This window comes from Venturia canescens, chromosome 11 (assembly GCF_019457755.1).
Source record: "Venturia canescens isolate UGA chromosome 11, ASM1945775v1, whole genome shotgun sequence".
NCBI lineage: Eukaryota > Metazoa > Arthropoda > Insecta > Hymenoptera > Ichneumonidae > Venturia > Venturia canescens.
Genome location: NC_057431.1, coordinates 10,594,973 through 10,615,445, shown reverse-complemented (window position 1 = coordinate 10,615,445; position 20,473 = coordinate 10,594,973). Strand labels below are relative to the sequence as shown.

The 20,473-nt window shown below is 34.7% G+C and overlaps 4 protein-coding genes across 6 annotated transcripts; 3 read left to right on the top strand and 1 right to left on the bottom strand.

Moving 5' to 3' along the window:
- Nucleotides 1-2,040: 2,040 nt before the first annotated feature.
- LOC122417991 (probable elongation factor 1-delta) lies at nt 2,041-10,079 on the top strand. 3 transcript variants are annotated; one of them, XM_043431955.1, is made up of 9 exons: nt 2,041-2,197; nt 5,285-5,440; nt 6,126-6,326; nt 7,046-7,144; nt 7,590-7,683; nt 8,420-8,589; nt 9,021-9,090; nt 9,175-9,300; nt 9,608-10,079. In XM_043431955.1, the coding sequence occupies exons 2-9, from the start codon at nt 5,348-5,350 to the stop codon at nt 9,760-9,762; spliced, it is 1,008 nt and encodes a 335-aa protein (XP_043287890.1). In that variant the 5' UTR covers nt 2,041-2,197; nt 5,285-5,347; the 3' UTR covers nt 9,763-10,079. The 3 variants fall into 3 exon arrangements, with proteins under 3 accessions (XP_043287890.1, XP_043287891.1, XP_043287892.1); XM_043431956.1 differs by lacking the exon at nt 6,126-6,326 and having other exon boundaries at nt 2,042-2,197; XM_043431957.1 differs by lacking the exons at nt 6,126-6,326; nt 7,046-7,144 and having other exon boundaries at nt 2,042-2,197.
- Nucleotides 2,204-4,760, top strand: Snm1. Its single transcript, XM_043431953.1, has one exon. It carries the CDS (start codon nt 2,804-2,806, stop codon nt 3,992-3,994), a length of 1,191 nt encoding a protein of 396 aa, XP_043287888.1. The 5' UTR covers nt 2,204-2,803; the 3' UTR covers nt 3,995-4,760.
- Nucleotides 10,080-11,640: 1,561 nt separating the features above from the next.
- On the top strand, nt 11,641-18,301 carry LOC122417934 (nuclear pore complex protein Nup93-like). Its single transcript, XM_043431866.1, has 6 exons — nt 11,641-12,742; nt 13,296-13,476; nt 14,135-15,098; nt 15,621-15,945; nt 16,938-17,412; nt 17,916-18,301. The coding sequence occupies exons 1-6, from the start codon at nt 12,567-12,569 to the stop codon at nt 18,225-18,227; spliced, it is 2,433 nt and encodes an 810-aa protein (XP_043287801.1). The 5' UTR covers nt 11,641-12,566; the 3' UTR covers nt 18,228-18,301.
- Nucleotides 18,300-20,292, bottom strand: LOC122417935 (ADP-ribosylation factor-like protein 2-binding protein). Its single transcript, XM_043431867.1, has 7 exons — nt 20,147-20,292; nt 19,873-20,065; nt 19,661-19,780; nt 19,474-19,580; nt 19,151-19,236; nt 18,978-19,074; nt 18,300-18,506 (listed from the first exon to the last, which is right to left on the bottom strand). Exons 2-7 carry the CDS (start codon nt 19,973-19,975, stop codon nt 18,414-18,416), a joined length of 606 nt encoding a protein of 201 aa, XP_043287802.1. The 5' UTR covers nt 19,976-20,065; nt 20,147-20,292; the 3' UTR covers nt 18,300-18,413.
- Nucleotides 20,293-20,473: the final 181 nt, after the last annotated feature.

Genomic DNA, 20,473 nt, shown 5'->3' with positions numbered 1-20,473 from the left:
AAAATTGTGATCTACACGCCATATGTGAGTAAAACATAGTTAGAATTTGTTTAAACAACTTAGAAACTTAGAACCGGAAATTTGTTTAAACAATTATGAAATGATTGAAATTATGAAATTATGAAATTAATTGAAATGGTTTATAAAAAAACCATTTCAAACGTAATGAATAAAAAAAATTAATCTGCTAAATCTTGGTAATGTATAAAAAACGTTTGGTTCGAAGGAACAAAACGTTGTCAAATAAATGCAAAAGTGACGAGTACATCGGATGACGAATGAAAAAAATTCAAAACGTAATGGTATGTAAAAAAAATTACGAAACCAACTGTAAATAATTTCAACAAAACAATTGAGAAAAGCTTTCACAAATCATGAAAAAACATTATATTTAAAAAAAATACAAATCTGTAATTATATTGTAAAGGAAAAAAAAATTCAAATAGAACGTGAGAAATTCATTCCTACGGGAAGCATCCGGAAGTTGAGAAAGTTCTAGTGAATCAAAAAAGTTACCATCTGAGTTATGTGCAGCATTAAAATTTATGACATCAATCGGAGGGTAAGTATTTTATTAATATATAATTCACAATTTTTCATAATATGAAATTGTTCTGAGAAGCATTCGAATCCAAAAAAAAAATCGTATCATAGGTAAAAATCATTTGTTACTCTGTGGTGGCAGAGACTTGGAAGAAAATCGATTCTTCTCAGACTTTCAGGATTCCCTGGTATTCACAATATTCGACGTCGATTTCGTATCGGTACAAATTATGTTTAAATATGTGTCAAAAGTACTTGTCCGGGGCCCATAATTTTTCATTTAAATTGCTCATTCAAATAAAAATTTTCTTCATTTTTTCTTCTTTTTTCATACATTACCAAGATTTAGCAGATTCATTTTTTTTATTCATTACGTTTGAAATGGTTTTTTTATAACCTTTAGTAATGAATTGCTCATTTGAAGCAAGTTTCGAGAGAATAGATCGAACAACCTCTTATGAAAGGGATTCTCTGTCGAACCGGCCATTTTTTTTCGACCATTCAGATCTAGCGCATAACTGCGCATGATAATACCGTTTTTTTTTCAAATGAATATATATCTCGGAAACTTGAAGTAAATGAAAAAAAAATGTTTTCACATGAAAGTTTTCCAATATGTCTGACGATATCGCAAAATAATCGCCAGAGTGGCGCGGATCGGGGTTCTAGGGTAAAAAAAAATGAAATCACACAAATTCATTTTTTTATACGGGTACTTCGATCCGTACACCACTAGCGATTTTTTCGCGAGATCGTCAAACATACTGAAAGACTCTGTAATTTTTTTAGCCAGAAAAAAATGGCTGTTTCTGAATAAAAAAAAAATAATTCCCCCCTCTTTAAAAATTATTTCGAGTCGTCTGCTCGAAAGCCAACACGAAACTACAACTTTTATGTGAAAACATTTTTTTTCAGTAACTTCAAGTTTCCGAGATATATTCATTTGAAAAAAAACGGTATTTTCTAAAATTATGAATTGAAAAATCTGAAAAAATTCACATATTGAGTGCCTTTTAGTAGTACTTTGATATAACCAAGTTATGAGGTAGATCTGAGATGGCCGAAAAAAAAGTGGCCGGTTTTGATCCCTCATTTGTTTGGGTTTTTTTTTGTTTGGGCTTGGGTTTGGAAGGAATCATCATGCATTTGTTATTTTTGGGCTACATGAGTATCACATAGGGTTTCATTGAGACTACTGTCCAGGTTACACAGGTGAAATAAAACATAAATGTACTTGTCTCCAATTTTTCAACAGCATTCGAGCTGTTTTATTAATAAGATCAGAACAAAACATCTTGAGTTTGCATTATGCCAAGTATCGACATTCTGGGTACCTTTTGTAGATATATTCAAGTGTATCGCGCAGTCGCTTCACATATTTTTTAAATGATATATTTTTATTCAAACGTTGCGAAAATATCAAATACAAATATTTAGGAACAACCGGAATTCGCAGTATTAAATTATTTTTTTGTCATAAACCGTGATAATTTGTACTTCAATCCGTCTTCCCTTCCCCTCTACCATATTCGGCGTAATCAAACGAACACGTCTCGATTCACTCCCTCGTCGTCTCGCTTGGTTCTCACTTGCCGCCGTTGCCGCGATCTCGTCATTTCAAGGCCACGTCGAACCGTTGAATCTCCTCGACAAGGTGAGTCCCAAATAAAACGAATTGAATTGAAAAAATCTTTGAAATCTTTTAAAAAGTATTTATAAGATCAAAGGATCTACATTTTTCGATTTTATACTCCATAGTAGCCCAAAAATGAGTCAACTTCCGTAGGATCGATATCGCACATGGTTAGAGCTCGGGAGAACCAAAAAAATTCGATGAATTTACGAAAAATTTTTTATGAAATATCTTACTCGTTTCACTTACACCGGTTTTTTAAAATTGAAACGTTTATTTTTGATCAGTTGTGAACAATATATACGTAGAAAAATAATAAGACGGTTTTCTTGTGCGACCATTCGTAACGATAAGCGAACATAACCTCACTTTCAACGTCGAATTTTCTGACAAGCAGCTGTTTTACGAAATTATATGCATCTCAAAGTTTCTCCAAATTTCAACAACGATTAAACAACATAAGGAAAACTCGATCAAGCGAATTTCGGAAAAATCGGAAACTTCTCCGGCGAATTATCGCTTCTACCCACATTTTCGATTTCCTCCGTGTCTTCAATACAATCTACTAGGGTCGCATTTTTTTCTTCGTGAATCAGAGACTCGAAACATTTCCAAACATACCTCAAAATGTCGACATTCAGAGGTTTCGTAAAGGAAATTCCTGGCATAACCGTGGATCGCTTCGACGGTGATAATTGGAATGCTTCAGTGTATTTCCTCACACATTCCCATACGGACCACACAGTAGGGCTGTGCGGAAACTTTTTTCGACATTTGGAATCCACTGGACGACGACTCTACTGCACCCAATTGACAAAACTATTTCTTCTGAGGAAATATGAAGTCGAAGACAAATTTGCACCATGCATAATAGAACTGAAACCTTGTGCTCCAAGGATCGTGGATTATCAGTGGAAAGGACAAAAAGAAGTAATCACTGTGAATTGCATTCCTGCTGGACATTCTCCGGGTTCAGTGATGTTCATTTTTGAACAAGACAGTAAACGCGTTCTCTGTACAGGAGATTTTCGAATATTACCGGTTGATTTACCCAAAATCAAGCCATTAAACTCGACCGACGGCTCCGGAACAATTCCCCTCAAATTTGACAATATTTATCTTGATACAACTTTCTTGAACCCAGAATATGCAGAGTTTCCCACCAGAAATCAAAGTCTGGATACAATTTGTAAGAGAGTCCGAGAATGGTTGGGTCGAAGCACCAAAAACATTGTTTCTCTTGAGTGTTCAGCTCTTACCGGTTCTGAGTTTATTTTCATGGAGTTGATGGAAAAAATAGGCAAACCGATTCATGTTAAGGACAATATTTATGAAGATTATCTAAGAATCGAGGAGTTGGCCAGGTGCGTAACACTCAACCCTACCGTGACTCCGCTGCACGCTTGTGTCAGCAAGCGATTCAGCAGAGATCAATTGCCGTGTAGAACGGAGGTTGATGGAGAGAATATTTTAACAATTGTTGTCTCTGCCTATCGCTGGAGAAATCGCAAACTCTCTACTTTTTCTGAGTGGGACAAGACGAAGAAGAATCGTTTGTATGTCTGTTGTTCGATGCACCCGTCTTACAACGAACTTCAGGCTTTTCTCGAGTACTTTCAACCACTCAATGTTCATCCCTGCGTTGACCCACCCGCAGATTCTCAACTTTGTGCTTCTGATGTGCTCAGAGAAATGAGGCAGAAGTATTGTCCAAAGCCAGAGACAAAGATTGATTATGATTTGAAATCATTAATCGGAAACTCCTCAGGAAAAAAGAGAAGCCGATCTCAATATATCAGTGATGATAGCAGTGATTGAAAGTGATTTGATAAATTCTTCTAAGGATTCGATGTTCGATTGTTAGAGAAAAATTACTAAACAGGAGACCCTGTGGAGGAGACAAACGAGCATTATTTTTATGTTTAAGACTTTCTGTTTTAAATTTCTGATCAAATAGCAACATTTTTTACAATTATTCATTGTAATCACAGCAAAAGAATATATTTTTTTCCTATTAGGGATTTTAATGTTAATGGCCTACGAAAATGTTGATAAAAAGCTGAAAGACAAAGTTTCAGCACAGATGACGCTGAAGTTTCCAACATTGGAGTCCAACGAAATGATCTGAAAAAACTCAAATAATTCCAGTAAATCTCCAATCTTGTTCCCTGCCGAATTTCCAATTCGTAATTTTTCAAGCCACATCAATAATTCGTGAAATAAAAAAATAATTAATTATAAATCTTTTTTGTTCATTTCGTTGAACTCCAATGTTGCAAACTTCAGTGTCGATTTTTTTATGTTTAATCTTCATGAACAAGAAATAATATGTTTAGAATGCCTAAAATTTTGATAGTTCGAGGGAAATAGGAAGAAAGGGTGTACAAAAGAGAAAAAAGAACATAACTAATGAGATAATTGATTAAAAAGTTTTCAGAATAGAAGAGAATCTGTTATATATAATAATGTTGGTAATGATGGCAGCGATCAATTATATTTTTTTACAATTACAAGAAAATAATTCAAATTATAAAAGATCAAACAACAGTTGTATTTTCATTACGAATAAAACATTATAATCGAATTTCCACTCGCTTTCTCACTCACAAAAACACTTGACCATTGTTGTTTACTAAGCCAATAAATAACCAGCTCGATCATAAGAATTATGGAAAAATATAGTAAAAATTATTTTTTGTCAGTCAGTTGAGGAAGGTTTTATTCATAATATCAAAAAAGTGAATTTCTGTCATATTCTCTCACAAAAAAATGATTTCTCTAACATTTCGGATGCACTCAATCGTCATTGCCTGCAACAATATTTCCATAATTTCTTACCTATGGATTATGAAAAAGTGAGAAAAAACAACAAAATTCTTGAAAAACTTTCTCTAAAAAAAAGTTTGAGTAAATGGAAATGATGAGTATTTGTTGAAGAATTATTCTGGCAAATGGTTATTGCATATTGTATTAAATTTCGTGGCTTTTTTTCTCTCTTAGAAAATCTGAGTACCAAAAGTTTCTACTGTTTTCACATAAATTAGAACCTTGATAATCACAGTGCCAACTTCATTCATGCATTGTAAATCTGGGCTTATTCCTTTCCAGCTTGTCGCAAACAAATTTGCAAGTTAATAAAAGAACAAAAAGGTATTAAAAAAAGGATAAAAAATGGCTGCAACCGCATTGGCACAGGAAAGAGTTTGGTTCGAGAAACCTTCTTACGATAGAGCAGCTTGCCTTCATTTCGAAAGGCTTGCAAAGGTAAGAAAATTCTAGTCCTTCGACAAGATCCTTCAATAGCGGCAACAAACTGAATTTTGAAAAGCCACGGATTTTTTCCTCATGATTAACCATTGCCAAAAACGTTTTCCTCATCCCCAACGTTTTCCTCTCTAAGTAAATGTTTTTTATCGTATGAACTTTATAATTAGAAAAAAGTTTATTTTAACGCTCAATAATAATAATTCTATTAAAAATCAATGACAATTGTTCGTTGAAAAACAAATACTTAGAAAATCGTATCACTCCCAAATTGGCCCCCCAGCATCCACGATTCAACTTTTATTTCCTTTTTTTTTCAATTCAATGCTATGCTTTTCCAAAAAAAACAATCGATTTCACTATACTGTACATAATCATAAATTGACTGATACGCGTTTTGGGGAATATCTGGTGCTGATAAAACAAAAATTAACACGCTTTCATTGCTATGTTAACAGTCACAATTAATGATATTAACGAACACTTATTGTTGTGTTAAAACAATCACTCCACACATAACCTTAGTTTGATTAACTCCGACGAATCCTACACGCAACATGGGAATTTCGTTTTAGTTCATCTAAAATCATTTTTTTTTGTTACAAAAAAATTGTTCTGTTAATAACTGAAATTCTTGTCGAGGGACTACCGAATGTTCTCATGGCTTTTGATCGACTTTGCAAAGGTGGTGGCTGATAAAATACCGCAACATCAAGAACTCGAAGCTTGCACGAAAAATTTCACAGCCTCGTCGCAGCACGAGGCAATCGAACCGTCGAAAAAATCTAAGGATAAAAATAATAAAGCTGCCAAAAGGCACAGAAATGTTAAAGAATCAAAGAGCAATTCATCCGATACAAAAGAGCAAATAACTCATGTTCAGCAGGTATAAATATTAGATTTTTCTATAAATACCAACACAACCCAAGGAATGTGATTTTCATTTTTTTCAGCTTGAATTTTGAATTTATTCATTTTTCATTTTGGAGATTATTAGTGAAGATTAATTTTTTTAAGATAATTTACTTTTTTTATGCTATAAAATACAACGATTAGCATTTAGCAACGAATATTTACAATTGTTTTTGCATTTTTATACTTTTTCATCAAATTCCTTAGAAATTTTGGATCGAGTTCTTTGGTTTTTTTTTTTGCATGTTTTTGCTGTTTCTTCTGGTTGCTCGTGCATGAGGAGAATACAAACAATCATATGTGCCCTTTTTGATTTTTCTATGTTGCATTTGTCGACCCCAACTCCAAACGATGAAAATCATTTGGAAAATGAAAATGATAAAAAAAATAGTCGATTGGTACAAATTTTGGAGCACCAGGCGTGTAATGTCATTTTTACAGATATTTCAAATGAAAAGCTTGAAAAAAAAAACACAGAAGAGATTCTATTAAATTGAGTTTCTATACTGCTACAAAGTTATAAAAAATGAATTAATATCAATAATTGGAAATGACTTAAAATGATAAATGGAATCTTTGATTAAAATTAATGTAAAAATGGCAAAATATTGATAAATTGTTTGGAATTGGGTTTGCGATGATTTGCAATAAATTGGCCTGGTGTGCGTTGATCTTTAATATCGGTGGATGCAGGAAAGCCAACAGTCCATTAGTCCAATCATTCCTGCGAGTGGAAGTTTGGTCAACGAGATCGCCAAGGCTCGGCAGCATCTTAAAAAATCTTTACAGTGTGTGAGTACTGTAAATTTGATAATGATTTTCGTTTTGTTTTTTTAAAAAAGTCTCTAAATTGGATAGAAAAAAATGATTATTTTCATCATTAGTTCTTTGCTGGCCAAACGCGATCGCTTAATCGTCCGCACTTTCCACATTCACGCAATCATCGTGTCTAATTTCTCGACATACGAGGAGAAAACTATACGTCGCATTATTAAATATAAAGAAATTTGTCAACAATTTTATTCACTTTTTTTTGTGACAATAAAATGAATTGGTAGATTAATTTCGAGTGGATTTTTTCGAGTTTAGACGAGTGGATTTGTCTATCGTTTATTCACCCGAAGAACGAGTGAATAATTTTCTTTTTTCTTTTTTTTTTTTACGAATAAGAGACTTTCTGGTGTACATTTTGTTCAGAACATTTTTTTCCTTATTTGGAATTTCGTTTTTTTTATAGATGAACGGAATCGCCGCTTGTTCGGATACGACACTCCAAAATGTCGTTGCTCGCTGTGCTGCACTCGAAAAGGATAATCAGGAACTCAGACACAGTGAGGATCAATCTCAAAATTCTATGAATTTCGAAAAATGCGAGAAAGTGTGTATTTTTATGCGTATCGCAGTCTTTGGAAAGCCCTCCAACCTCATTTTTCTTGGAAAAATCTTGAATATTCACTCAAATTTTGTACGAATTCTCGATTTTTTTGGACAGTTTCTTGCTACTTTCGTGGCGTAGAACGAGAGAATTGTGAATTTTCTACAATTATCTCACTCTAAATTAAAGGAAGCAAAATAAATTTGTTTCTTGTAGTAAAATTCACAATTTTTCAAGTCAGTATCCGGTGAACCAACCATAAGTTGAATCCTGAGTAAAATTTGTGCTCTTCACGGTCAACTTTTCGCTGCTGGTTTTTTTTACATGAAATTTTCTTTTAAACATCAGTGATTACTTTAATATCGATACTTTTGATTAAAATATATTTTTTTTCGTACCTTGTTGCGTTTTTAAATTGTTTTTTTAGAGTTCTGTTTTTCTTGTGTATTAGAAGCAATATAAATTTAGAGTGAATCAGGTCAGTGAACGGGAGAAAATTCTGTCACTGAATTCGAAGTTTGCTTCCCAAAAAAATAAAAACGGCAGCAAACGTACAACGAATTTGTTTTCTACGTATTCGTCGTGAAAACATTTAAAGAATGTTGGTTAACGCAATTCGGAGCTGTAAACTGCAATTTGCATTTTTCTGAAATTGAGAAATCGGAATTTATTAATTGTTTCCTTCATTTCAGGCATAGAAGAACTACGAGAATTGATGAAAGAATTGAAAGTTAAAGTCGACATGAGCTGTCATCCGATAGCGATTTGTCCGCCAAAACCGCAGGACCTACCGGTGTGTAAACCAGCTGAAAAAAAGACTGAGGAAGAAGACGACGTCGATCTCTTCGGTTCCGATTCTGAGGTACGAAAAAATCCTCGAAAAGAATATTTTCCTGTGCTGAAAGAAGGAAAAACGCTTTATTTCATTATTCTCATCCTCATTTACGGGTCGAAAAATTCTTATCGAGATAAAAATTTATCTTAAATGTCGTACACCAGATATTCCCAAGTTTTGCCGAGATAAACACGAGTACGGAATCGCAATTCGTGCAAGAATATCATTCGAAAGTCGTCACATTTTTTCACGATAAAATCGAATTTTTCAAAAACAGGAAAAACCATTTCGAACGCTCTGAGCAAATCATAGTTACGATTGGAAGAATTCGCTTTTATTTTCATGCCGAATCCTCATAACGCTCCGATCATTTTCTGCTATTTATTTTCCGTTTTTTTTCACACAATTTATTATTCACGTAAACAATTCCTTCCACGTCATTCTTCATGAATATTCAGGGTGAAGACGCAGAGGCCGCGAAAATTCGAGAGGAAAGACTTGCCGCGTATAACGCGAAAAAATCCAAAAGTGAGTAACGAATTGAAATAAAAATTCTTTAATCCATTCATAAAACTGCCAAAATTAATCATTCGCTTTCTTTTGTCTTTATAGAACCAGTACTTATTGCCAAATCGAACATTATTCTTGACGTTAAGCCCTGGGACGACGAAACCGACATGAAAGTCCTCGAAAGTGAAGTTCGAAAAATCGAGTCCGATGGACTTCTTTGGGGAGCAGGTAATTTTATATTTTTCTATCAAATTATTCGTTGATTTTCATCTTATTATTCTTTTATTTGCTTTATTTTGAGATCAAAGCGAGTATTTTCAATGAAAAATAGGAAACCCATAAAAGAATGAAAATTCATAAGCTGAAAATTGAGCATCAGAACTGAAGACAGAATTTGATCAGTTTTTTTCCTTGTGTGTTCGTTAAAACCTCGGACGGAAGTTTTTATTCGCCTTTTTCAAAAGCCTTAAAACTAAAGCCACTAGGTTCAATATGATATTGAGTAATGAAGTGAACGATCGTTAATTAATTTCAGCGAAACTCGTACCACTGGCTTATGGAATCCACAAGCTTCAGATCTCGTGCGTGGTCGAGGACGACAAAGTGTCAGTCGATTGGTTAACGGAGGCAATTCAAGAAATCGAAGAATACGTACAGAGCGTCGACATAGCAGCATTCAACAAAGTTTAACTGAAGAAAAAAACCGGCAAAAAAACTTAAAATCGTCTGTCGCGCAAGAGAAATTTCATCGGTAAAAGGAGAAAAAAAACAAACATTAGACAAATTGAAAAACGAGTTTGGCGCCCGATTTCTTTCATTCCACTAGCAATATACGATCGTTATTGATCGCCTGTCGCAATATTTTTAGCGACAAATCGACCTCGCCGCTTTTCTTTTTAAAAACGCATGCCAACTTAATAAATATGTATGATGTAACGTTTTCAGGAATCGTAGAACACCGGAACAATATTTTATTCAAATAAAAATACTCATCGACTTCAACTCTATCCGCTAATGGAATCATTCATTTGAATCAATACCTTATGATCTTGATGTTCAGGTACCTATTGTACTGCGTGCTAGTCAAATGAGTGCTAAATTTTCAAAACGCTTTTAAACCAAGTTTAAAGTACCGGTTAAACGTATTGTTGGTAGATATACATTAAAGCATATTTTATAACATGAAAAAATATTAAAAAGGATAGTTTTGCAAAACTATCGACTGATAAATACAAATTTCCGTGATGACAACTTTCATAGGTATTTTTCAAAGAATGAACTGCATTTTTTGACCAATTTTATTGCACATCCCATTTTCTTAACTGATCTACAAATCCACCATGTATTTTTTTTAACTTAATCGTTTTACTGTTGCAGCTAATTGTTCATTAAACGAAAAAACTTTTTCATTCATAATTTCTGAAGGGATGGATTTCAAGAAAAATCTACGTGGTGAATTCGTAGAGAATCAGTTGAGGAACAAAATAATTCTTTAAAAAATACCTGTGAAAATGTGTCATAATTTATTATCGTTTTTAATATTTTTTCAGGGTGGGGTTCGATATATCGAATAACTGAATTGTAGAACGGTCGATATTTCGAAATTTTAAAAGTTGTGATATCAGGTTGGAGAAAAATAAGTAATTCGAAATTCTTATTCCCGATGGACTATTCAGTAGATTGCGTGTTTAATCAAAAATTCCTTCTTTGAATTCGTATTTACCCGAAAATATGTATTTCAATAGTTTTCATTTCGAATGCAATTTTAACAGACCATCCGAATGTCAAAAGTTCATATTTTCTAATTCAAAATGGAGAGTGATTGCTTTACAGACAGACCAGAATATAGAGTAGGAAAAAATCGAAAGTGAATTTTTCGAGCCTATAAAACTTAGATATGCAGAATAGCGATAGCTCGAAAAGGCGAAAGTCAAAATGGCGATGTTTCAAATTGGAGATCACCGGTCTGAGTAAGTGAGTGAGTGACACGCGTATATTTGGAGCTCCACTGCATTTCTTTATTTTGATCGATCGACTTTCTAACGTTTCGCTATTTTGACTGTTCGACTTTTTGTTGTTTCAGTATTTCAACCTCAGTTATATTCGGTCTTTCGTTATTATATTTTCAAAATTGTGAATTTTCACAGTATCGCTGACTGTAGTAATTTATGAATCGAAAGAGTGGTAGTCGAATTTTCGAAAAATCGATATTTTAGTAATCGTCCTATGGGCGATTGTTACATTCTATTTTCGATGTAAAGGTGCTTCGAACCTTGCAGTTTCTACTTTATTTATTTTCGGCATTCAAAGCTCTAGTCGAATCTATCCGTCTCCATATTATCATTCGAAGTTTATAAACTCGAGATTTTAGCTGTTCGAAATTTTAGTCACTTCAACATTTGATCCCCACCCTTTTTTCACGTTAATAAAATATGTTTTAATGCATATCTACTAACAATACGTTTAATCTGTACGTTAAACTTGATTTAAAAACGTTTTGAAAATTTAGCACTCATTTGACTAGCACGCAGTACAGTAAGTTACCTTAAATTTAATTTTTCGTTATTGATTGAAAAAAATTGGCAAGTTTGAAAACCAAGTATTTGATTTTTCGAAGAGTTTTTAATATAGAACGAGAGAAAACACTTTGTGAGCTTTCTACAATTTTTTCGTTTGTACGTTTTTAAATCGAATATGTTCATCATTCGTGGATAAAACAAGATCATTTTGAATGAATCATTTGAGTACTTTCATATTTATTATGATTGTAAAATTAAAAACGCACTAAAAATAAATCGTTATTCGCCAATTTTTTTCAAAAATAGCATTTTCCAACTGTATATCTTTGGCATCGAAGTCAAAAATTTATTGGAAATCGGAAACATTGCGATTTCTTTAAATAAAAAAATTGTCCCCATTTTGCTAAAAGGTACAATTTTTTATTTCTTCAACGAATGTCATGGGACATTCTGAATTTTTTATCATGTACGCTTATGAAAAATTTTTTCATTATATATTTTTCAAAAATAATCGCTTGCAAGGCTGATCGTGCATGATCAAGACTGTCGACAAATTTGTTTCCACAAAAAATGTTTGCTTACGATTTATTGCACGAAACGGAAATTCCAATTAACAAATATGATGAGTTAAATTTGTTTTTTTAGTTTTATTAGTCAAAATGACCCGTGCAAACATGAAAATTCGCGAAAATGACATTTTTATGAGAATTCTCCCTTCGTATGTTCAAATTTCCCGCATAAAAAAGCTGGTGCTGCCACAAGTTTTTACATTCGCCGCTCTTCCACAATTTGGCGCGGCGGCCGTTAGCGTTTATTCAGTAAGTGAGGTTAGAAAAACTCATCACACCGGGTAGTATCGTAAGACCGCTTAAAATAATCAAATCTAACCTCTGCTTTTCCTAGAAGTAAAACGATTTAAATGTTGAATAAACGGTGTTTAGTGTTGTAAATGAAAGTGTAACATCGTCAAATAAAATGGGCGACTCGGATTTCAATGATTTACTTCGATCAGCGGAACAACTTTCTGCTGCTGTCGAAGGCACCGGCGAACTTCCCCAGGTCGAGAGAAATCTTCGACAAATTTTCGAAGCTTCTAATGAACTCTGGTCTCGGGTAACGCAAACGGGAACCCAGGATAATCAGTCACAAGCGTAATTCCTTTTTTTTTCATTATTATTCTTTATTCAAATTTTAACCCCAGTTTTTGTAGGTTCGAGACAACTTTTCCGAACATATCGGAATCTTTCGAATGCGTTTTGAATTATTTTCGTTATTTTCATTTGTTTAAGTTCTAAAGAATTCGGTACTCTCTAATTGTATATTTCAAGATAAGTTTTCATTATCGATATATATTTCCTAAGAATATTACTTCGAAGTTCCTTATCGGCAATGGTTTTTTGAATAAGATCATAATATGATTTGTGCAGCTCTAGAATTCTCTGTAACATTAAAATTTTTTGATGCAAACCTTTTTGTATCAAAAATGTGATTTGATAAGCGATTAGTGTTGAAATATTTAAAAAATGTGGTTTTGTAGAAATGATTTGTTATTCTAAAATTTTATTTCAAATCCTTCACATTGCTCATGATGCTTCTGAATATCTAGAACATTCTATACTCAAGAATGACGGCTTTCAATATTTTTTGAATTTCTATTGCAACAAAATATACTGGTGCAACTAATCAAATCGTTTTCCATTCCAGGAATTTTTTGTTAGGTTCGAGGGGCATAGATTTACCACAAATATCCCAAAAGTTAAATTCTCTGAGCACGAGACGAACGTTTGAGCCACTCGATCCTATTGCCGATACTGACATTGTCAACTATTTAAAAAATGAAAAGGAAAATGCCATCTTATCAATTATCGAGCAAGTACACAAAGACGTAAGATAAATTTAACTATTTTATTGTTCAGATTTTATCCAAGTATCCTGTAAATGTACAAGTATAAAGAGATACAAAATTCAATAATGATCATAGAGCCAAGTTTTTTCTTTTCCATAGTTTCAAACAGGTTTTAATTACCAAACTTTGCTGAAATTATGACTCATTTAAAAATACATAGATCGTATCAATATGAGACAAATCGTGCATCAAAAAACAAGTCTACATTCATCAAACACTGGTCACAATTTTTAATATAAAATGAAAAAATTTTGAAGCAAGATATGTTGGATTTTGACATCTTAATCTCCGTTACAGCGCAACATGCGTTATTAGAACCTTGCATATTGCTTGAAAAAGTGTGAAAACGATCTTGGTAGCTCTGCCAACAATATTTTACAACATATATTTTTTTTTTCCAAAAAGTGTTTGTTAACAGTAAATTAAGAGTTTTTCATAGTTTAACAGTTATTCATTCGATAAGTACCAATTCAAGTGCCCAAGGATCGATTCATTTACTGTTCCATGGCAGAATCTGATTCCCAGAATATATCGACAAAAGTTATAGGAAAATTTAGAAATCGTTATAGGAATCAGCTGTACAATTATTTTTGTCCTCAATGTGTTAACATCTTGTTATTTTTTTATATTTTCCTAGACATTTGAGTTGAACAGAGTACAGCAAATGGAGCACATGTTGGGTGAATGGAAGCAAATGCGTTATGAGATAATAAATGCAATGACAGCGCCGTCCGGTGAGTTGGTGGATTTGAGAGGGACACCGCAGCGAACGAAATTGGCAGGAACGACAGCGAGTGGTTTGTCGAACGTCGAGATGGCATACGCAAAAGAGTTACAAAATTACAACGACCACGTGTTGCGTGGAATAACGAGGCCGAATTTGTTCGCGGCGTTTTCAAAAGCAGCTGAAAGTTTCAATGATCGAAAAATCGAGGACATGTGGCGAATGGTGTGGTGTATGGTGAACATTCCATTGACGCCGCGAGGCGATCAAATAAAGTCGCGTTGCAGTAGCCCAGTGGAGGCGAAGCTGGTCGAGCAGTCGAGAAATTACCTGGAAAATCGTTATCGCGAATTCATGAATTCGTTCATCAGCGAAAATTTGGAACAAGCTCGGAGAGGTGGAATTCCAGGGACTCTACCGCTGGTCAAAAGTTTCGTTGGTGTCAGAGTCCAGAATTATAGAGATTTGGAAGACGCCGCTATCGAAGACAAACCTTTGTGGCCACTGGTTTATTACTGCATGAGAACAGGCGATTTAAAAGCCGCTCTCCAATGCCTCGATCAGTGCGACGTTCCCTATCAAGAGTTCCGACAAGCTCTCGAAGAAGCCATCGAAGATCCATTGAAAAGACCGAGCCCTCGAGGCGAATCCGTTCTCAAACTTCACTATCGTAAACACGTTAGATCCTCCACCGATCCTTACAAAAGAGCCGCTTACTGCGCTCTCGTCCCTTGCGATCCCGACGATTTACATTCTGAAGTTATGTCCACTGCCGATGATTATCTATGGCTGAAACTCTGTCAGGTGCGCGAACAAACTGACTCTGAAAACAAATTGACTCTGGATCATTTGCAGACTACGATTCTTGAAGTTTATGGTAATTTTATCCAAATACTCGTCTTACATTCTGACTTAAAAAAACGTCGTTTTGCGTTCTTTTTTTGAGTATTTTTTTCGTTCCATGATAATTCCCTCTTCAAATAATCACAGCAGACGACTTTGTCGAGCGTCGTTCTCAGCATTAACAAAAAACGAAGAGTGTATAAACGTTACTGTTGCATTTAAAAAAGCCTTCAGGCTCGAAAAAAGATTTGAGTGATTTTCGATCTCCTTATTCAATGAAAATTAATATCGAACTGTCCGGGGACTCCAAAAAATGTTTTGCATCACTGTTCAGTTGTAAGTTCCATAGAATATAAATTTGCAACGGATTTTCAAATTGTTCAATTTCTTTAAAAATTGAATCTCAAAATTTCTAACGATATTTGAAAACAGTTAAACAATCATTTACCCTAACTATTAAAAAAATCTGATTTCTATGTTTTTTTGGCTATTGCAATTTTAAATTAAATACGCAAACTTTAGACTATTGAAAATATACTTTTTGCTAATTTTTCAGGTGAAGCGTATTACCATGCACACGAGCAGCCATTCCTCTACTTTTCAATGCTCTTCCTTACTGGTCAATTCGAAGCAGCGATTGAGTTTCTCGCTCGAGGTGCAGGAGCACGACATTTGCCTCATGCGGTCCACCTGGCAGCAGCATTACATGAGCACAGTTTGTTAGCAACGAGTCAAAGCGTCCTGGCACCTCTGATTACAGTTGACCCGGCCGACAAACCTCCTGCGAAACGCTTGAATTTGGCTCGCCTCATTTTACTCTACGTGAAGAGATTCGAATCGTCAGATCCCAAAGAAACGCTTCATTACTTGTTCTTGTTGCGGTGAGTGATCTCAGAGAGCTCGGCGAGTTTGCACAAGCGTTTAGGAACAGTTTAATGTTCTCACAACTGCACAAACGTCTCCAAAAAATTAAGCATTCAAATATCTCTGAACTTTGAATATTCTCTCAGAAAACACTTTTGAACACACGGAGAGACTTTTATAGCAAAAATTACTATGTTTTTATAGTAACGTCGGACCACATCGATATTATAATAATAATCGCTACAGAGTGTGTCAAATAATGCAAAAGTTTGGGAAACCATTACCACACTTCATAGTAAATAACGCGCTGTATTACATCAAAAATGAACACCGAGCGAATTTCAACCAAAAACATAGTAAATAATGAAATGATTTGATGAAAATTTAGGAGATAACATAGCAGTCGTTTCTCTGTGCTATACGAAAAATTGCATAATTTCGTATTTTCCTTTTTACCACACTGAATTTTGCTCAATAACATAGCAAAATTCATGCGCCCACCAATTATCTGAGGCATTGCGAGTATAAACGTGAAAATTAACCAGTGGCACATAGTAAAATTTCAAGCAATTTGTCCAGTCCAATTCACCAATTTTTCACATTTCGCCAAAGACTGGAGTGACATTCAGATATCGATACATCGTTCGATGTAAGAATGTCGCAGACCTAAATTTTGCCTGTCGTACATAGTAAAAAACTTGAGAGAACTGCTTTCGGCATCAAAATTACTATTCACTTTGGTGAAATGTAATAGAATGGCGATATAGAACAGCGCTGCTACAAAACATAGCAAATTCATCCGAAATATTCGTATAAATTCGTTTATACGAAAATTCGTATAAGAGTCTCTCCGTGCAGCCTTAAAATTTGTTCTATCCTTAAATGCCCAAAGATACTTTCAAATATCCCCGAAAAGCTGCTCGAGTGAAATCTTCATTTTCTCCACAATTCTCAGAACTGCGCAAATCGATTTTAAATATTTTCTACAATAAAAAACTTTGTTTTCCAGCTGCATGAAAGATCCCCACGACCGGAATATGTTTGCAGCATCCGCAGCGGAAATGGTGGTTGACGCATCGCCAGCGAGTCGTTCCTTGCTCGTAGGAAAAATCGAGCGCGAGCGTCGATTGCCAGGGATTCTGGATCAATTCCAAATAAATACGGAGGACGTAATAAATATTTGCGCTGATACTTTGTATCGGAAAGGACTTTTGGAAGACGCAGTAGCGATGTACGACCTTGCCGGCAACCATGATAAAGTTTTGAGTCTCATGTGCATGTTGCTTGCCCAAGTCGTCAGTCAAAGGGACTCTCCGGGCTCCTTGAGATCGCGCCTTCAAACATCGGCCGCAGAAATCAGCCTCCGATATCAGGGCATCGCAATTCAAGCGTCCGCCGAATTAGTCGCTGCTTTTTACACTCTCCGCGATCTCATGGTCTTTTTCGATCAATTCCACAATGAACAGTATCAGAGCGCTTTGAACGTAAGCTTTCCCTTTTTCGTTATTTTCATTCCCAAAATCTACTTGCCCCGACACGAACTTCACAACGAAGACGAAAAAACCTCAATTTTTTTTTCTATCAAAAATGTTTTTGTGCGATAATTCGGTTCAAATATACACCATTTTCTTCGTTTGTTCCATGACGAAAAGATCGGTGGATTATACTGTGACACTTTTAATGCGTTTTTATGAAATTCCTGTAAAACGAGGAAAACGTTTCAAACAGAAAAAAAACTATTGGGACTGTTTTGAAATGCGTTTTGGGGTCTTGGGAAAACTAACAATCGCTTTATTAGTGATTTCGATGTCCATCATTTATTCCTGATATCACTACTTTCCCATTTCACTAAAATCGTAATTTTTATCCATTTTTTATGATTATTGGAGTCGCTGTGCAATGCACCGAAGTTACTTGAACCATAATATTTCAATACAACTGAACAAGCTTCGAAAGCATTTGTTTTAATGAAAAATAATCGTTCCAGACGATCGCCGATTCGAAACTGCTCCCTGCTCACGTGAAAGAAGTAGACGAGCGTGTGACAGCTCTCAAACGTGTTTCACCGGAAGTCGCCGGCACACTGTCCGAAGTTTTACTCGCGACGATGACGATTTTGTATAAACAGTATCAGAAATTAAGGTCGACCGAGCCCGGCGATGAAATTGCACGGGACGAACAGCTTCGAGATCTCCGAGAACAAGCCCGAGCGCTCACGAGTTTCGCTGGGACTCTGCCATATCGTATGCCCAACGAAACCAATAGTCGCCTCGTACAAATGGAGATTCTCATGCATTAAATATTATTATGTAAAAAAATTTCCATTTTGACCTTCAAACATTTTTTCTCAATAAAAAAATTCTCAGGTTCGTACTCGAGGTGAAAATGCAGCCTTTTATTTCTTAAATTATTTTTACATATGGACGGAATCAGTTTTTTTTTGGAAAAATTGCTTAATCAATACGGAATTCGTGCTTGCTCCTTTTCAATCGCTAGTTTTGTCCGCTTTGCCGTCCGAATAATTCAGCGATTTTACTGTGATTCCTGAACTCAGATCCTGGACCATTCCTTCCTTCACCTATGAATTTTTCAACGTTTTTTACCCTCAAAGATTTTTTTTTCAATGTCAGTGACTTGTTCCAACACATTATATCATTTACGCTCAATTTTTCACAAACTGCAGACTGAATTGGACAATTTCATGCTTATCGAATGCATTAAAATTTTGACAGTTGCGTCAAATATGATACCTTTGAGATCCTTATGAAAATTGATAATCATTCATTCAAAAATTATCAACAATTTATATATAACTAATCACAGCAGTGATTATTTAAAATGATTATAAAAAATATTTTTCTTTTTGTTTTTCAAGATGTCGAACGTTAAAAGAAAGAGTCCGAAGTATGAAATTTTTTTAGATAAAATTGGGACTTTTATAGGGTTAAAAGATAGATGTATTTTTTTAGATTTGATTTTATTTTCAGTCAAGGAACATAATTCAAAAGTTTAGAGCAAATTTATAAAAAATTTCAGAAAAATTACTCACAGCTCTGTAATCAAGAATCATTTCTTTGAAAGCCAAAAAATCCGTGACTGTGGACAAAATCTCAAAAATCTCTCCATCCAAGTTGGGAGATTTTTCTCTGTAAATGAATAAAAAATCAATATACGAGTTCATGTACGTGCAATTTTCCTTTGTGAAAATCTGGGATTTTTTACCTGAGCTGATTCATAAAGGATTCCATTGAAAATGAGGGTATGGACTCGTGCAAACGTTTGTTGAGATAATTTTCAATGGCTTGGTTCTGAAAATTTTTGCAATGAACCACTTCGATGTTCAATAACGTATCCAAATGTCAAAGTCAACATGAAAGGTTGTAATTGCAAATCGTTTTCAAAAATCTTATTGAAAATAAAAAATGAATAAACATGAATGAAAATGCTGTATGGTATGAACTTGTTCCACGTGGGCTTTCGAAATGGAAGTCATTCAAATAATACTCCAAATTTGTGAAGTTTTTCAAAAATATGCTAAAACTCACGTATATCTGAAAAATGTCCATATAAATTAACTTGTTTTCCTCCCCGGGTTCGAATTCCTGCCAATATTTGTCAAGAAACTGGAGGTTAAGTTTTTGAAAATCGTCGTCTAAAAAACAAGAATAAAAAGTGGAAAATTTCCATATTTTTGACGTAATAGTTTTCGGTATTTTTATCAAAATTAAATACCTAAAAAAATGTCTTCAACGTGACCAATGATTTCGTCGAATTGAGAATCTTCCTTATGAATCTCGTAGTCACATTCGGCGGTGTCGTCGGACATGGTCTCCAAAGAGCCGATGACAAGTTCTGAAAAACAAAAAAGGAATTTAAGAAAATAGAGGAAATATTGTTGAAACGTCGCGTTTATACAATTCTGCGAGCGTTATGCTAACACCAACCGTCCGTTTCTTGTGACATTTTTTGTGCTTGCGCGTCTGAACGTACTTTGTTTTTGGTCTGTTTGCTTGTCTGTTTGTTTACAAATTTCACATAACCTTGCATCTCTGAATTGTTGCGACTGGAGGAAAAAAGGGAGTTACTGGAGTTACACGGCGTCTTAGTACAACATTTCGTCGCACGAAAGCGTTGATGCTGAAAAAATTGAGTTCCGAATTTTGCTGCTATATCTGTAAGGACCGGTTAGGTGGGATTTTAGCGCGGAAAAGTGTTTACCGGCACAAGCACGTGGTTAATTTTTTTATTCGTGAACGATGAGCTAATTTCTCGAAACCCAAATTTGTCCGATTACTATTATTAAATTTCCGAGAAAATAAGTTAAACAAATCGCTGTTTTGGTACAGTTATCACAATCTGTTGACACCTTGGGATTACACTATGCTGGAATTCCGGTGTCAGCGAAGTCTTACAATATTTCTCGAATTTTCAAAAACTTTCCTCGTTGAATGAATTGTTGAGGCAAATTTTCCGACTCTTTTCAGCGCATGAAAAACATCCTTTTTCGCTGTAATTTTTCGTTTTGACGAAATCGATATGGAACAA

Coding starts and splice junctions, on each gene's coding strand:
- Snm1 (XM_043431953.1), top strand. CDS start 2,804: ATGTCGACATTCAGAGGTTTCGTAAAGGAAATTCCTGGCATAACCGTG.
- LOC122417991 (XM_043431955.1), top strand. CDS start 5,348: ATGGCTGCAACCGCATTGGCACAGGAAAGAGTTTGGTTCGAGAAACCT. Junction 5,441..6,125: donor ATTTCGAAAGGCTTGCAAAG/GTAAGAAAATTC, acceptor GACTTTGCAAAG/GTGGTGGCTGATAAAATACC. Junction 7,684..8,419: donor TAATCAGGAACTCAGACACA/GTGAGGATCAAT, acceptor CCTTCATTTCAG/GCATAGAAGAACTACGAGAA.
- LOC122417934 (XM_043431866.1), top strand. CDS start 12,567: ATGGGCGACTCGGATTTCAATGATTTACTTCGATCAGCGGAACAACTT. Junction 12,743..13,295: donor CAGGATAATCAGTCACAAGC/GTAATTCCTTTT, acceptor TTTCCATTCCAG/GAATTTTTTGTTAGGTTCGA. Junction 15,946..16,937: donor CATTACTTGTTCTTGTTGCG/GTGAGTGATCTC, acceptor TTTGTTTTCCAG/CTGCATGAAAGATCCCCACG.
- LOC122417935 (XM_043431867.1), bottom strand. CDS start 19,975: ATGCAAGGTTATGTGAAATTTGTAAACAAACAGACAAGCAAACAGACC. Junction 19,581..19,660: donor CGTTGAAGACATTTTTTTAG/GTATTTAATTTT, acceptor CTTGTTTTTTAG/ACGACGATTTTCAAAAACTT. Junction 19,075..19,150: donor TCCTTTATGAATCAGCTCAG/GTAAAAAATCCC, acceptor ATTCATTTACAG/AGAAAAATCTCCCAACTTGG.